Here is a 15201-nt window from a genome sequence, read left to right as displayed (position 1 = left end):
TTTGCTAAGCCGTAAAGCTCTTCACTGGAACCAACACGCCGGGGACCTTGCCAAATTAACAACTCCGCCAGCGGAGAACTGCCTGAGTGGCGGCGACTCCAACTATCGGCATGAATTATGTGGAATTGCACCAATTTGGCAATTAAACATGTGTAGTCTCCACGAGTGGGCGGCAAGCAGGGGGATTTTAAGCAAATGAGAGAGCGAGAAAGATTCACTGAGCATAAATGGCAGATACAAATGTATCTGTGGCCGTAGCCCCATTCGACCTTCAACGGAATCACAGCCAGAGATGATGATGATGACACACCTATGTACATACGTACTTTTGTTGTGTGAATTCTGCTGTGGGTCCCACACCTTCTCACTGTTCTTTTTGCCATGACTGGAGCCCCTGATGATCCCCTTTGACATCGCGGCTAATTGCCAAAGCACAAACGAGCAGATCAGGGCAGAACAGAAACGAATTCCAAGTTCGTGATATGTAAGAATTAAAAGTCATAGAATGTCGATCACGGGAGCCAGAACTCCCACAACGAGGTACAAATTAATTTCGGCAGTTCTACACTGCATTATCACCTCATCATGTCGACATTAGTCAGAATGTTTGGCCAACCTCATTGTTACGAAACTTTGGTTGTTATTAAAATGAGTGTCAATGTGGAGGAATTATTTTTTTGGGAACAAAAGAATGTTTGAGAACTTTAACTCATGGCGATTTATTACCCAATTTAATTCGGTGGAGAAAAGAATAGCACTGGGAATATGAATGTTGCGATTCATTAAAAGGGGATTATATTTTGAATTTCATCTGTAATCGGATACCGTTGGATTAAGCAATATGAATATCAACCTCGAACTGCATCTTTTTTAAGAGCACTAGAGGTATTAAACCCTTTTGTAAATCATTTGAGTTCAGAAATCTAATCCGAAAAAATAAATCATAATATTCAATTAGTCTAAAACAAATACTCTTAAAAGACTTATTGGTTTTCGTTTTGTCAGCAAAGAAAATGGTGTTCAATTGCCTTCCATTATTTCCAATCTTAATCAGAGCTTAACAAACCTTGCCCGTGCCATCAGCGCTGATTGCGAATCTTGAGCTGTGGTCGAGTCAATCTTCAAGTGTCGCTGGCCATAAGATTGACCTTAAAATCGGATCTGTTTTTCGTTGGGATGGTGTGTCAAATGGACCTCCAGCTGGCAGCTTGGAAGCTACCGAATGATGATGCTGGTACGATGATGTTGCTTCTGTGGCAACTGCAAGTCATTGCTCACCCAATTTCAAATTCCAAAATTCAAAATGTTAATAGCGCACATACGTACACGTACGGTGAAAATGTGAGTAAAAAACTTTCATTAAATCCGCTCTAAGACAATTCCATTGGCATTCAGCGTGTGTCTCAAATTTCACTAATCACCGAACGTTCCTCAATCACTGCCCCCTCTGTGGGATCAATCATGCTATCCGATCGATCGAATTTGTTTTTCGATTGCCGCACTGAAGGTCGCCCTCCATCTATTCGTCTTCGGCAGCTCGCAGATGAATTACATTTACATTTCGTTACCATAATTGCTAACGAATTGCTGGCAGGGGGACCTACATGAAGTGTTTACTATACTTATCTACACACACACGATCCAAAGATCTCTTTGATGTAAAGGTCATATTCGATTTCAGTTGACATTGTCAGAAACGAATTTCAAGTTAGTTATTACTTTCCCACAGACACAAAAGGTTAATAGAATTTTCGGGCATCAAAAATCGGAAGTCTTGAACTCTACTAGAAACTTTCGAGGCCTTTTCAGTGATCACCTTTGTTTAGGGAGAGAAATAGACTACACCAAGCGCCATCGCCATGAACACAGTTGAGGAGGAATGCAGCAGCCTGTCTTATAACTCAAACCCGGGTCCGGAGATCGAGCGGGATCCAGAGATCCAGTCTCAATCCCCATCCCAGTCCCCATCCCAATCGCCATCCCAGTTCCAGACACCGGTGCCGCAGACAGGGGCGCGCAAGCGGAAGGAGACACCCATCCGGGTGCGTGACATGATCAACCTGTACAATTTCGCCACCCAGAAGAACCAGGAACTGGAGCAGGCCAAGTCTGTGTACTTTGGCTCCATCTCGAAGTCGGAGGAGGAGCATGGATCGGAGATAGAGGGTGGCAACAGCTGCAACATTTCGCTGTCGGAGGACAAGGAGAAAGCAGCAGCCAATGGAGGGTGAGGGTTCAGTCCTTAAGACATCCTTTTTGTTACTAATCAGTTGTTTTGGCAACAGTCAGGGAACCATTCGAGTGACCACCGGTGAGTCCTCGTACTTCACCTCAAAAAACGATGACAATCAGTCCGACAGCAATGCTGTAGAAAAGTCCTACCAAAGCAAAACCACCATTCGACGCACTGGTCAAGGTGGGTTACAAAATATTATTATAAATTGCACCATATTAACAACAGTTAAACTTGCAACACGCGAACCACTACCAACATTAATTTCTCCTCCCCCAGGCGTGCGTATTATTATTGACATATTCTTCGATAAGAAGGAAAGCGAGATAGACATTGTGGGCAGCCGCGTGGAGACGGACATCCCCGAGAGCCGCATCCTGACCGACTTCCAGCAGCACTCGCTGGCCATGAATAACCAGGAGCAGAAGCCGGGGGTCCAGGAGGTGCCGAGTGCCCCTTCCACCTAGGCTGTCCCCAGTTAGCCAGGAGATAACCAACTAAATTCCAGGTTACAATGTACGCGCAGCGTTATATATGTGTTATTTTCTTTATTTTTGACAGCAGCAAACAAAATACGACAATAATAAACCATCGATTGACTATCGACACATTCGACTTTAACTTCCTGCCAAGTCCGTCACGAAAATGAAAATGGTAAAATATGTGGGGAAGGGGAAAAGCTAGGGAAACCCAACGCCCAGCGAATATGAAACTCGGCAACTCAATGAGGCAACACACGACTACGACGAAAACCTGAGTGCGCCAAACTGTTGGCGGTTCTCGTCTTTTTGGCTTTTTGGCTGCACCACGACAAAAGGGCTTTGAGGAGTAAATAAACGACTTGAATCGAAAACGAAGATGAAAATGTAAAATGGAAATCTTCGCTTACAAAACCCAGCCGCCAGAAATCTGACAATGATGCCGCCAAAAGACCAAGCGAATCTGAGATGGGGAAAATGCTTTCGCAATATGCCGCCCAATCTGGCTCAGATCTTTTGGCCCCGCTCGATTGCTCTATTTAGCCCACTTCTTCTGTCTGCATCGGCATACCCATCTGCCAAAGTGCCAGTACCATTAGTGCCATCGGTATACCGTCAGTATACCTTCAGTATACCAACACCAAAGTAACCTAAACGTTCCAATAAATTAGACAAATAAACACCAGTGGGTGAAGGGTTTCCCTAAACGGTGGCATTGCAAATGCTAATAACGTGCAATGAAAATGAAAATGGAAATGAAAACGAAGCTGTTAACGGTAAATTGAAACTGAGAATCTAGCTGAAAATGAAAATGAAGCTGCAATGTTAACGCTTTGTTGGCCTGGGCTTCAAAAAAACCCGACTGAACTTCGTTAACTGTCCGAGAAGATTTGGCACAGTGGAACTACCTCGCTTGTGATTCTGTTTACCTTAATGCAAACAACAAATTTTTAAATGATATGGGGTCAAAGTGATATTATTTCATATCAATAAAATAAACGATATGATACATTTGAACTTGATATTTCGAACAAATAAATAAGATATTTTTAATTTTATTGAATCTTAGTAATTTCAAAATGACATGGTATTTCAATAATACAAAATCTAAAAACTTTCCTTTAAACGGTATGAATGGATGAATCTAGTCGATATGTTTGAGAATGTTCTTTAAATTAAATAATTTAAAAAGATTCTGTTATAACATAATGTTGGTTTAAAAGACTTAAAAATATTTTGATACTTTTTGTAGTCCAACAAAAGAATTTACCTTGCCATAAAACCATGCCTTTATGATGCCGATTCAGATCCAAAACCACTGCAAATTACCAACTTTATAGCTGAGAACTTACCTCATTTGACCGCATTCGAAAGTACCTATTTGCATAGATTTCTTTACAAATTAACAGAATTTCCTCTGGCGCACGTGGGCGTCGATTTCGCCCACTGTGCAAAGCAGTCCGATGACGAAGCTCGGCTTGGCTCTTCTCCAGATGAGAAGACCTGGCCTGTAGCGGGCGGCCTAATGTGAATCTTAAATCGAGCTGGGTGCACTCGGAGTCTTCAGTTGAAAGCGCGACTTCGAACGAAGCGGTTGTGTTTGTTTTTTGATCCGGGCGAATTCGAAACCCTCAGATACAAAATATAGAGTTCGAGACCAGTAGGCGTGCTCCGTCCAAAGGACTGTGAAAAATAAATGTGCTAGATTGTGTTGATGGCATGACTATAGTATATCGTATGCCAGATAATTTATGCGAACCAATTTGGTGCGGCTTTGATGAGCTAGTGCTCTTGACTTTGTTTAGAGCCACTGCGATTGCAACTGCATTTCCAGCTTGTCTCTGACATTTGATCTTTCCAAAGATCACATCGCACTGAATCACCTCGCATTATTGGATAGTGGATGTGTGAAGAGAGGTCCGCGACCATATGGAATATATTTTAGCACACCACCTACGGCGGCAATTAGTTTGTACAATTTGAAGATACTCCCCCAAGCGACGCGGGCGAAGGTGAGCCCGCAAATCGGTTGCCATCGAACATCTTTTGCTTGCATCTTAATAACTTCCTCTGCATCCCATCCCGTCGGGGGGTCGAATCGAAAACAATTAGAAAAAATGCCAACTATGGCTGGGCAAAATAACTTCGGCCTAGCCGGGCCCTGCCGTAATCAACCTGTAATGCCAGCTAATTGGCATAATTGTTGCTGTATCTGCCTGCTATTATTTGCCGTTGAGCATCTTCGGGTTAGATTCGCAATGCTCTTTCAGTGGAAATGGCTGGCAAAAATGTCAAATAGGCTTCGCCTTTTGCTGGCCACAAGGCAGCTTAGAAAACCGAAAAAAAAAACGCAAGAAATAAAACTGCAACCAGCATCACGAGTTCAACCCGAGGAGGATAAAGCGGTAAATATTTTCCGTTGTCAAAAAGGTCAAGACAAGGAAAAACCGCCAAACTAGATGCCAGTTCAGTATTGTTGGAGTAGCTTTTATTTTTTTCCAACCGCTGCTGCTTTTGCTTTTGCCACACGCACTTGGCTCAAATCGCTGCTGGCCACAACTTGCCACAAATGTTGCGGTTAGCATTGAGACAGATGATCTCGTTAGCTGAAAAGTATGAGATTTTATTGGGCAACTGAACTTTGGGAGCTCTACGAAATGATGTTCAGCGAACCTGCTAACCTAATAAATTACACGACGACGATTGGCTTTTATGCCTTTAAAAAACATTTCAATTGCAAAGTTAATTGCAAAAGCGCACTTCAATGGTAGCTGAAATGGTGGAGTGAATATATTTATGGAAATAATGTTTTAATTGTTAGTTGTACATTTAATTTATTTTAAACGTGTAATTCGTTGTCCATTCAATAAGTATTATTCTTTGGAAAATTTAATTGCATTCAAATTGCAGGGATATAATGGTATCTTTTGATATTTGCATTTATTATTGCTTATCAATTTCAAAACTTTATCTTCAATGAATATAGGTATATCTTTCATTAAAGAGGAAAAAATTTAAACAATCGATTCCAAATATGTTGATTTAAATTTCTTTAAAAATTATACATTATATAAAATTATAAATAAAAAGGGTTAAAATGGTTGCATTTTATTTGTAAAATTTAAGTTCATTTAAAAGAATTGACAGCAATCTGCCAATTTTTGACAGTATCTCTCTGATGTTATCTGATTTTTTGTTTGTGTCAAAAGAGTGTTTAAGCTGTTAGCAAATATCAGCAACATTAAATCAAATTCTGAAGATACATTGGAGCTGCCAATACGGCAAGGCGAGTCTTGTAGTGACACCTAATGGAACTTGACAAATTAGTGCTAGACAGATAACTTTTTCGCAACATTTGGCATTTTGGAAAACCAACATAAGACCTATAAAGATGCTCTTGACCCAAGCGGATATCATAATGCTTAGAGCCTTTGCTGGACAAGTCAATTTCGCTCAATTTGGTTACTATAAACGGTCATAAAGTGCAATTCTCCATTTTGGAGCTTTGTTTGCAACTGCGATTGACAGTTTTATCGGTGTGACTGGTTATTTTCGCGAGGAGCGGAGTGGCAAGTGGCAAGGTCGCAGAATTCAATTGTAGGTGGAGGTCGAGGCAGAGGCAGAAGAATCAGCAGAAGCAGGGGAGGAGTGTGGCGAATTCTGTCAGCCAATAAAGCGGCACCAACGACAGAAGTTAATGTTTTTTAAATTACAATTCATTACGAAAGCTGTGAGTCGAACTAACAGCTTGGAAGCGAAGAAAATTAGTCTCTCAGATGGGCAGTGACAAAAAAAGCCCAGTGGCTACTTATTTTGTTATCGCCCATGATCACCTTTGGGGAGATATTTTTGGGAAAGTTATTACTTAAGTAAACAGAGGTTCGGTTACGCAAAGATTGGCAACAAAAGACATATTATTATGCTACGGGTGGATGATGGAAAGGAATGGCTGTTAAGATCCGAGCTATTGTATAAGGCAATTAGCGCTAACTTATAGGCCCTGCCTGCACTTTCCCATCAATTGTGCCCAGAGTCCATTCAATATCACATTAATAACTTTCAGTTTTAAGCTCTCCAGCGGTATAATACCCCCAAATCCCCCCGGACGGATCCCGAAAGAGAGAACAATCGGCGAAATGTTGGCGCAAACGCAAATTATCCCAACGCATTCGCGACTTTTGACCCTGGCTTTGTTCTGCTCAGCTTTATTTTTGGCCAGTGAGGTAAGTCTGACATATACCCTTAGCCTAAGGGGCTCGATCGGGGAATCCTAAAGATATGCCAGCGGATTCCAGATTCCAAAGATGATTGTGCACGTGAGAGAGCATTGAAATGCAAATTGCGGAATTGTATAAATATTTAAACGCCGTATTTGTTGTGCGGCAAAAGTGCTTATTATCTTCCTTCCGAAGATTGCAAATAATTAATAGCTAAAATATTGTAAGCACTTGTACGATCAATGCTAATGAAGCCCTCACTAAGTGGGCATTCAGAAACGTATTTAGATAAACTTCATATACAATATAATTTTCACCCGGCCCACAACAATGAAAGCATCTTCGGAAATGGTAATACGTTAGGAGGGTGATTATCATTATTGAAAACGTGACCCCTGGATCAGTGGTCAGTAATTGCTATTCATAACTGATAAGTAAACATAGGATTGCATAGGAATTACCCATATTGGAAGAAGGGCGTGACAGAGTTCATATTATTGGCTTAATATGGGACGTCCCATAAGCCAAATCTTATTATCAGTTCTTAATACCTATTTCAAATTAAATTCATAAGTCAACTTTGATTTCACGAATAAAGTGGTTGTCTGATGTTTGCTTGAAATTAAATCTGATATTTAGTAATAAGTATTACCTAACTTAATAAAAAGCAAATTATAAAGCAAAGTCAAGCAAACAAGTTTTCAGTTTTAATTTAAATGACACATTTTATCTGAGTTCAAGTTGATTTCGCATTCCTTTCTTTAAACAAGAACTCATAATCATAAATTAAAAAGCAAATATTATCTAGATAGCTAGGAAGCGCCTCAACAATTAAAAACTCGATATAGAATTAATCACAGAAGATAATTATTTTAGGTTCACTATTTTAATTGTTTATTAAATTAAATGACTTTTGTTTTTATTAGGTTGTTAAATCTAAACAAAAGTGTGTAAAATTGAATGTAAATCTTGATAGCAAATTAATTGCGCACCTCAAGAAGTAAAAAGTTTATATGCCTCAGCAGTAAATCATGAGATATTGCTGGCAGGGAACGAATAAATCAAAATGCCGTAAAAAAGTGTCAATTACTTTGTTTAATTTGCCATTTCTGACACTGTGAATCAGGAGAGTAATAACATTATTCAGAATTAAATTTTATTTTAGGGTTATATTCAGCCTTAGGAAACCCTGTGGTGACCTGCCCCTGTGCCACCGTCATTTTGGTCGTCTTTGCCACCGAATTGCTTCCCAAGACACTTTTTGAGCAACGGCGGAAAATGTTGTAATTTGGCGCTCTTTACGCTTTGTTTCATTTTTAATTTATTCTATGTGTGTACGAGTGCATCCACATCCACAACCCACAATTCACACACAGGCCGGCACACATGATTCAGCTTCAACTTCAGATTCAGCCAAGCAAAGGTCTTGGGGTACGAGATAGATATATAATAAAAACAAAAGACTCCGCTGACCAAGTGACCTTTTTTTCCGACTCGTCTGACACTTTTGCAGAAATGGAACACACACCAGAGAGAATAGTGTGTTGATTGTTTTCGCTATTTGCATACAAGAAATTAAAACGAAGCCCGACTCGAGGATGAAGTCGTAGCTGAGACTGTTATGTAACGGACGAGTGGGCAACTGGGCGCAGAATGTGTGTTTAATGTGGCCCGTAAAGATGCCTGAAATGAAATTGAAGAGCGTTTCAAATTATGGCAAATTACCCGAAATAGAAACACACAAACGGCATCGTGAAATTGAAAACTCGGCTGGGAAACCTTGGATGTGTGTCTTGTGTGATTGCACAATCGTACTTCCCTAAGTGATTTCCATTCCCTGTCGTATTAGGAATAATAGCACTCCAGATTCGTCTCCCTGCAACTCTCGTAATTTGTGTCTTTAGGCGATCCACATAAGGGAAATCTCCATTTAGTTTAACAAGCTTCTAATCAGAGTATTGTGTTACCTTACAAGCAGTCAATTTAAAAGCAACTGATTTTTATTTGATTTTTTGTTAGTTTTTATATCTGTTCCTAATATAACAACCCTTCTGGAAACTATAAAAAATTATCCAACAACTATTAAAAAAAATTTCATTACTTAAATATAAACCCATATACAACATTTAATAAAAACACTTATAACCAAAAGAGGTTTTAATAAACGGCAATTGGATATAAGAACTCGGAAGAAAAAAAATCAGATTTGTATGGCAATATTCAACTAATATATCAAAAATCTTATATAACCGATTTTCAAAATACCAAAATGTACATTTCTGAGTAAAGATATTCCTAACACATATACCATATAATCAGAAGTAGCAACAAGTGATTGTTTACTTTGTTAGAGTGAAAGGAACCCGCATGTGTGAGATGAACCAGGGAGATAAAGAGTCTTCCGAGCATAATCTGTAATTGGCCACCTTTGCAGGGGCTTTCTCAGACCCCCGACTTTTGGAGTAGCTCAACAAATGACACAGAGATCGATATCAGCAAGTACTCGTGCCCAGCGTGTGTGAATGTGATTGTGGCAAGTCGTAAGCTTTACGTTTTGGGCTGGGAGTTGGGATTGTGGAGTTGGGGTTCCGAGCCGCAGGTTGGATTTGGTTTTTGGATGCTGCCCTGACTTGGGCCCAGAAGTGATGAATTGACGCGATGTCATAACTTGGCACATGGTGCCACGGCTTCTTGCATCAGTCGACCTGTGCTGCTGTGTGAAATGTCAACTTTATTTTTAGTCGGTTTTTTGAGGAAATTGTTGTTTCTCCATGCAGGGTTTAATTATAATGAAAAAATTTCACGTCGACAGTGGCAAATTATAGCCCAATGACTTATCGAAATCTGCCACTGGATCTACGAACATGTGCAGAAGCTTCCGCTTAAGTCCGTGAAAAATATTTTCCCAGCATTCCAATCTATGAAGTCATACATCTCCCTTCGCCTCCCTTAGTACCTTATGCAAGTCTTAACTGGACAGGGAGAATTAAAGTTAATGATAATTGTAGGCAATAGAGAGACTAAGTATCTACTATATAAAAAGGAACTGAATAGAATGATAAACATTTAGAATTTAATTACCGATGGAATTCGTAGTGTAATATATGGAAATGGTATAATTATATACCATTTCAATGGATATAGTAAACAGCATTTTCAACACAGGCCAAATAGCCTTTTGAGCGCATTAAGAACAGTTTTTAAAAATAATTTCAGAAGAATTACCAATATAATAAATATAAATGTTCTTATTATTAATATGCACACTTTTCGTGCAGGCTCAGTCAACGAATCCTGCCTCGGAGCTGATGCAGAAAACATCGTTCTCCTGCGCCGGACGTCCTGCCGGATATTATGCGGATGTGGAGACGGGCTGCCAGGTGTACCACATGTGCGATGGCCTGGGTCGGCAGTTCAGCTACACCTGCCCAAACACCACACTCTTCCAGCAGCGGATGCTCATCTGCGACCACTGGTACATGGTCAACTGTTCCAAGGCGGAGAGCAACTATGCCGCCAATCTGCTTATTGGTTTGTATTAAAATCTCATATTAAAAACTATTAAAAGGACTTATATAGAGAAACTGTTCCACAGGTCAGCGGGACAAGCCTTTTGTGAATGATGAGGAGAACAGCTTGCGTACTCCTAGACCCGATCTTCTGGATCGTCCCTATGCGCCTGACTACTCCGGAGAGTCCTTCAGAAGTCAATATAAGGTGATTATATATTTGAAGAACACAACGAATATCTAAAATGTTTTCTTTTCTTGCAGCAGCTGACTTCCAACCAGAATCAGATTCGCGACGAATCCTTGAAAGGAGTTGGTTCTGGAAAACTGGATCCCCAAGTATCACAAACGCGTTGGCGCATCCCACCGCCCAGCCGAACGATCCTACCTCCAGCTTACGAGCCGCAAATCGAGCTGCCAGCTCCGACGACCAAGTCCAGAATGACCACTACCACCACCACAACCACTCGAGCGACTACCACCCCCCGACCAACCACCACCACTCGGGGAACCACTACAACTACCACCACGACGACGACCACTCGAAGACCACCAGTGACCACCAGGCGCACAGAAGCCCTGCACAATCGAAGACCCCTTTTCCAGACATTGGAGCAGGAGACGGATGACTTGGGGACCAGTCACAGCACTCGGTATAACACCTCAGCGGACTTCAACTCGGCGGAGTCTCCACTCCGAAAGCAGTCCAGCAGCACCAAGTTGACCAAGTTCATCAAGCCGCCCTCGAAGATCTACGAACCACCTTTCGTGTACCCCATCTACAATCTGGAGGAGCCGCAGTCCCCAGCAGGAGGAGTAATCTCCTCCACGCTGCGCACATCCACGGCGGCTCCTTTCAGTCCGGTTCCCAGTCGCTCCGACGGCAGCACCACCACAACTCCCAGGCCATTGACCCGACCAACCACCGTGGCCGGAGTGCCCTTCTCCTTCGCCACTTTGCCCACTACGGTGAGCACGGTGGGAGTTCCTCCACGCAGTGATCGGACTCCAGCTCCTGCCCAGAGTTTCCGCCTGGCCACGCCCACCAGCACTGCAGCACCACCAGCGCCTGCGGCACAGATGCCTTTTAATGATTTGCTGCCTCCCTTTGTGGACTTTGTGCCCCACGACATAGCCACTACTCAAGGACCACCCATCTATTACGAATGGAAAGTGCCCTCGAATGGCCTTGAGCCTCCCAAATTGGACCCACCAATTGGCGTGGATGGCCGTGAGTATCCCGAGACCAGCGGAGACTATGCGGTCACCAGCAAACAGGATGTATTCAACACCCGGTTAAATGATATAGGAAGCCACCAGAAGAAGCCGGTGCAGGTTACCTCACCACTCCAGCAGTCGAGTACCAGCCACCGGCTGGCCATCTCGAGATCCATCAAAGCCAAGGAGGAGGAGAAACTGCAGCCGGAACAGGCACAGCGACGCTCCGATGTGGTGGCCAGCTCCACGGATATCAGTCATCTGCGCAAGCAGCTGCTCATCCCGGAGTACGCCTTCCCGCTGGAAACCATCGGGCGGACGGGTTACGGCGGAGGAGGAGCGGCGGCGGCGGGAGTTGGAAGCTCCGTTTCCAGCAGCGGGGACCTGTACAACTCGTTCCAGCTGAAGATCCCCGAGCAGCGGGCCAAGTGGTTCGGCGAGAACCCCAAGTGCCCGGAGTGCCATCCCTCGTTCGTCCTGCCGGGCACCTGCGAGCCCTGTCTACGCAGGTAGTCCCATGTCACCTCCACTCCTGATCGCGTCCGTCCCATCGCCCATTAGACGCATCCATTATCCGCATCCGCATCTGCATTTGCTCCTAGCCCTAGTATTAGCCTCCGCTGAGAAGCCCCGGAGAGAAGCATCTACCACGCATTTAAGTGTTAATGTTATTGTATATCCGCAGATTAATTATTAAACTATACAAGTATCTTTGTGAGTTATGTGTTTTCTTGCGACTTGGGACCAACTATTATTATTTTTCCACTATTAAAAGAGATGAAATCATTTCAATGGCTACTTTGAAAGTCCTTAAGTCTAGGCTATACTAATCACATAAAAAATTTTTTCTAAAAAAAATAATATCCACAGACGATGCCATAAATAATACAATAACTTCACTTTTTCACCTATTCCCTACTCACAAATAAGATATGAAATTTAAATTAAAGTAGGCATAACTATGTCCATGATGTTTAAATCAAAATTTTTAGAGTCAAAATTTTGAAGTCCGTCTTTATGGTTTTTGGATCAATTTTTCGGTTTTTTCAAAATTTATTCAGGTCAGTTAAGTATTCCATTATGGGGGACTTTAGCGATGTTAAACCGGATTTAATAAATCAAGTGATCGTACCCCCAATACCCAAACTGGGGGACTCGCATCTGTTCTGGATGTGGCGAATGCTTATTAAGACATACCTGGCTGCTATAGGACTTTGGTCCCGAGATTACCCGAAGGAGGTAAAAAGAACATTTGTATTATTCAAGACGTTACATAATTTTTCGTTATTTCAGAGCCCCCACGCAAAATTTGTACTTTTGAGCACCTTGGAAATTTGGGCTATACGAAAGGAGTATGATGTCATGACTTGCAGAGCTATTTTTGAAGATCTTGAACGGCGATATGCTGCCCCCGCTAGCAGAAACAACTCAATGGATAGCATTATATAAGACAATTAAGAGTTTCTTGGATATATTATTGGAACCTATATATTTCGGCGACACCAGTTTATCGTAATACTACTTACCAAAATTGTTTTGTAATAAATTTTAAATTCCGTGAATGTTTTTATTTGAATTGATCAATTTGGGCATATGGTACGTTGGGGCCACATTGATAAATGTTGAACATAGCATAACTTGAAAATTTTTGAATAGCGAAAGCGCGGGAAATATTCAGTCTGCTTAAAAAACGGTCACTCTAAACATACCGACGGGTATATCCGGGACACCAGCCACGATTCGAAACCAAATAAAACAATTCTCCAAAATTTGAGAATAATATTTAGGACTAAAACCTAACTGGAACGCCAGAGGGCGGCACTATAGAAAAACTGTTCAAAAAATATCGATATATGGTATTTGATATATTTTCACATCCCTACTTTTGACACATCGCTTATCGCTCAATAAAAACAAATCAACTGTCCGAAAAGAACCATTACTATTTCAAACTAAAAACTCACAACGCTAAGCGAATAAAATTGACAAGTCTGTAAACAAACTTAAAATTAAATTCTAGATTTTTTCAGCCCAGAACCTAGGGAGATCCTTCAAAATGACACGTAAGTGGGGGCATCATGGAGCCATTTTGTTGATGGTTCGCTAGGCATTAAATAAGTGGAACGGTATCTATTCAAATGAATGGCAAGCAAATGGGTTAAACTACCTCTGGGAACCCACCTCTGGAACTGGGGAATATTACGGAGAAGCTGGGTAATATCTCCCAAGGGTAATTCCTGGGTTTTGAGACCGTAGAGCAGGCAAAATCGATGGGCGAGACCGTAGGACATGTGAGCGCCTCTAACCTCTCTTGATCATTAGATTATGTAGATCACGCCTAGCACGCGTCACTAACCAGGTGACACGTATTAACTAATTAATATGTGATTTACATTCTAGGCGGCAACCAACGCGACCTGGCCCGCCAGAAGAACCAAAAGAAACAGGCGGATGCCACCAAGGGAAAGCGAACTGATAACCTCACTGTGGAGCAGCGGAAGGCCAGGTAGGCAATAGCTATATCTATGTACCATATGGAACCTACATATCATGTATCATCCAATCCCCAGGGACGCCGAGTTGATGCGCGAGAAGCAGAAAAAGAAGGAGGAAGCCGCTGCCGCCGGCACAAGCAAATAGTTGACTCACTGGTCTTGCAGAGATCCGGACTCCGGATGCAAAGCCAGACAGGTTAGGCACATAGTCAGTCGTTCGTCAGCCAAGACCCCGATTCGCCCCAGGACCTAGGATAGTCGACCACGTGGTTAAATTGTACATGAAGCAACATAACAACATACACAAGAAACAAGAATTGTATAAATTTCAACGCTCTACAACTACGCATAGATATTACCGGGCTGTACAGCACGCGACATAGCAATAGCAATAGGTGGTGCCACCCAAGGACTTCGATTCGATTCAGTTCTGGTCTTCGTTCTCTTTTACTTGCAGTGCTGCTGTACGTTAATTAAGTAATCTAATTTCTTATTTCTCCACCTACCTGACTAAATTATTTACTGTAATGTATATATATAAATTTTCAAATAAAACATAATATGCAGCCGCCAGAAAGACTCGATTATGTATTAGAAAATATATATATAGATTATGGCGCGCAATGAGAGTCGATTGGTGCCTTTATTAACCGAAACTAACGAAACCCCTTTATAGTAATGATGAGCAAGATGGGCGCCGAAGAGAGAGATACAAAGATTGATGTTTGCCTAAGCCCAGAGCAATCCCCATAGGTATAGTTTAATAACGTTAAATATAAACCATAAATCGAAACCCCTGGTTTATTAATAGGTCACTGGAAAGCCTTTAACTAGGCTTTGCTGAGGAAATTTGCATACAATGGGAGACAGATAGGAGTGGCGGAGAAGGGTTACCTGGCATGATTTGATAAATATGAAAGTAGCTGCACGCCACGGACTGGCCCACAAAACTCTCGCCTAGATGCCAATAAGTCGAATGCTAGCGTTTACCTTTTACAGAAGAGTTGGCCAAAAACTTGGCCACCAACGGCCGGCCGATGCACTGAGGAA

At 42.0% G+C, this 15201-nt stretch overlaps 4 protein-coding genes and 1 long non-coding RNA gene across 7 annotated transcripts; 4 read left to right on the top strand and 1 right to left on the bottom strand.

The window, feature by feature from the left end:
* The first annotated feature begins 1684 nt into the window (after positions 1 to 1684).
* Positions 1685 to 2839, top strand: LOC108004942 (uncharacterized). Its single transcript, XM_036817914.3, has 3 exons — positions 1685 to 2227; positions 2286 to 2416; positions 2513 to 2839. Exons 1-3 carry the CDS (start codon positions 1860 to 1862, stop codon positions 2698 to 2700), a joined length of 687 nt encoding a protein of 228 aa, XP_036673809.3. The 5' UTR covers positions 1685 to 1859; the 3' UTR covers positions 2701 to 2839.
* A 1437-nt stretch (positions 2840 to 4276) lies between these two features.
* Positions 4277 to 12374, top strand: js (jiangshi). 3 transcript variants are annotated; one of them, XM_036817916.3, is made up of 5 exons: positions 4277 to 4724; positions 6783 to 6935; positions 10208 to 10460; positions 10525 to 10646; positions 10703 to 12374. In XM_036817916.3, the coding sequence occupies exons 2-5, from the start codon at positions 6849 to 6851 to the stop codon at positions 12167 to 12169; spliced, it is 1929 nt and encodes a 642-aa protein (XP_036673811.3). In that variant the 5' UTR covers positions 4277 to 4724; positions 6783 to 6848; the 3' UTR covers positions 12170 to 12374. The 3 variants fall into 3 exon arrangements, with proteins under 3 accessions (XP_036673811.3, XP_065722017.2, XP_065722016.2); XM_065865945.2 differs by having other exon boundaries at positions 6776 to 6935; positions 10706 to 12374; XM_065865944.2 differs by having other exon boundaries at positions 6776 to 6935.
* LOC136117051 (uncharacterized) lies at positions 8007 to 8895 on the bottom strand. The gene is made up of 2 exons (XR_010654262.2): positions 8672 to 8895; positions 8007 to 8612 (listed from the first exon to the last, which is right to left on the bottom strand). It is a non-coding gene; the product is annotated as an uncharacterized lncRNA (long non-coding RNA).
* Positions 12375 to 12609: 235 nt separating the features above from the next.
* Positions 12610 to 13224, top strand: LOC108012178 (uncharacterized). Its single transcript, XM_017077473.4, has 2 exons — positions 12610 to 12895; positions 12950 to 13224. The coding sequence occupies exons 1-2, from the start codon at positions 12674 to 12676 to the stop codon at positions 13103 to 13105; spliced, it is 378 nt and encodes a 125-aa protein (XP_016932962.3). The 5' UTR covers positions 12610 to 12673; the 3' UTR covers positions 13106 to 13224.
* A 299-nt stretch (positions 13225 to 13523) lies between these two features.
* Positions 13524 to 14728, top strand: LOC108012177 (putative SERF-like protein). Its single transcript, XM_017077472.4, has 3 exons — positions 13524 to 13719; positions 14057 to 14162; positions 14227 to 14728. The coding sequence occupies exons 1-3, from the start codon at positions 13713 to 13715 to the stop codon at positions 14294 to 14296; spliced, it is 183 nt and encodes a 60-aa protein (XP_016932961.3). The 5' UTR covers positions 13524 to 13712; the 3' UTR covers positions 14297 to 14728.
* The last annotated feature ends 473 nt before the right edge of the window (positions 14729 to 15201 follow it).

This window comes from Drosophila suzukii, chromosome 3 (genome assembly GCF_043229965.1).
Source record: "Drosophila suzukii chromosome 3, CBGP_Dsuzu_IsoJpt1.0, whole genome shotgun sequence".
Taxonomy (NCBI): domain Eukaryota; kingdom Metazoa; phylum Arthropoda; class Insecta; order Diptera; family Drosophilidae; genus Drosophila; species Drosophila suzukii.
Note: the sequence above shows the minus strand (reverse complement) of the source record. Positions and strands in the feature narration are given on the sequence as shown.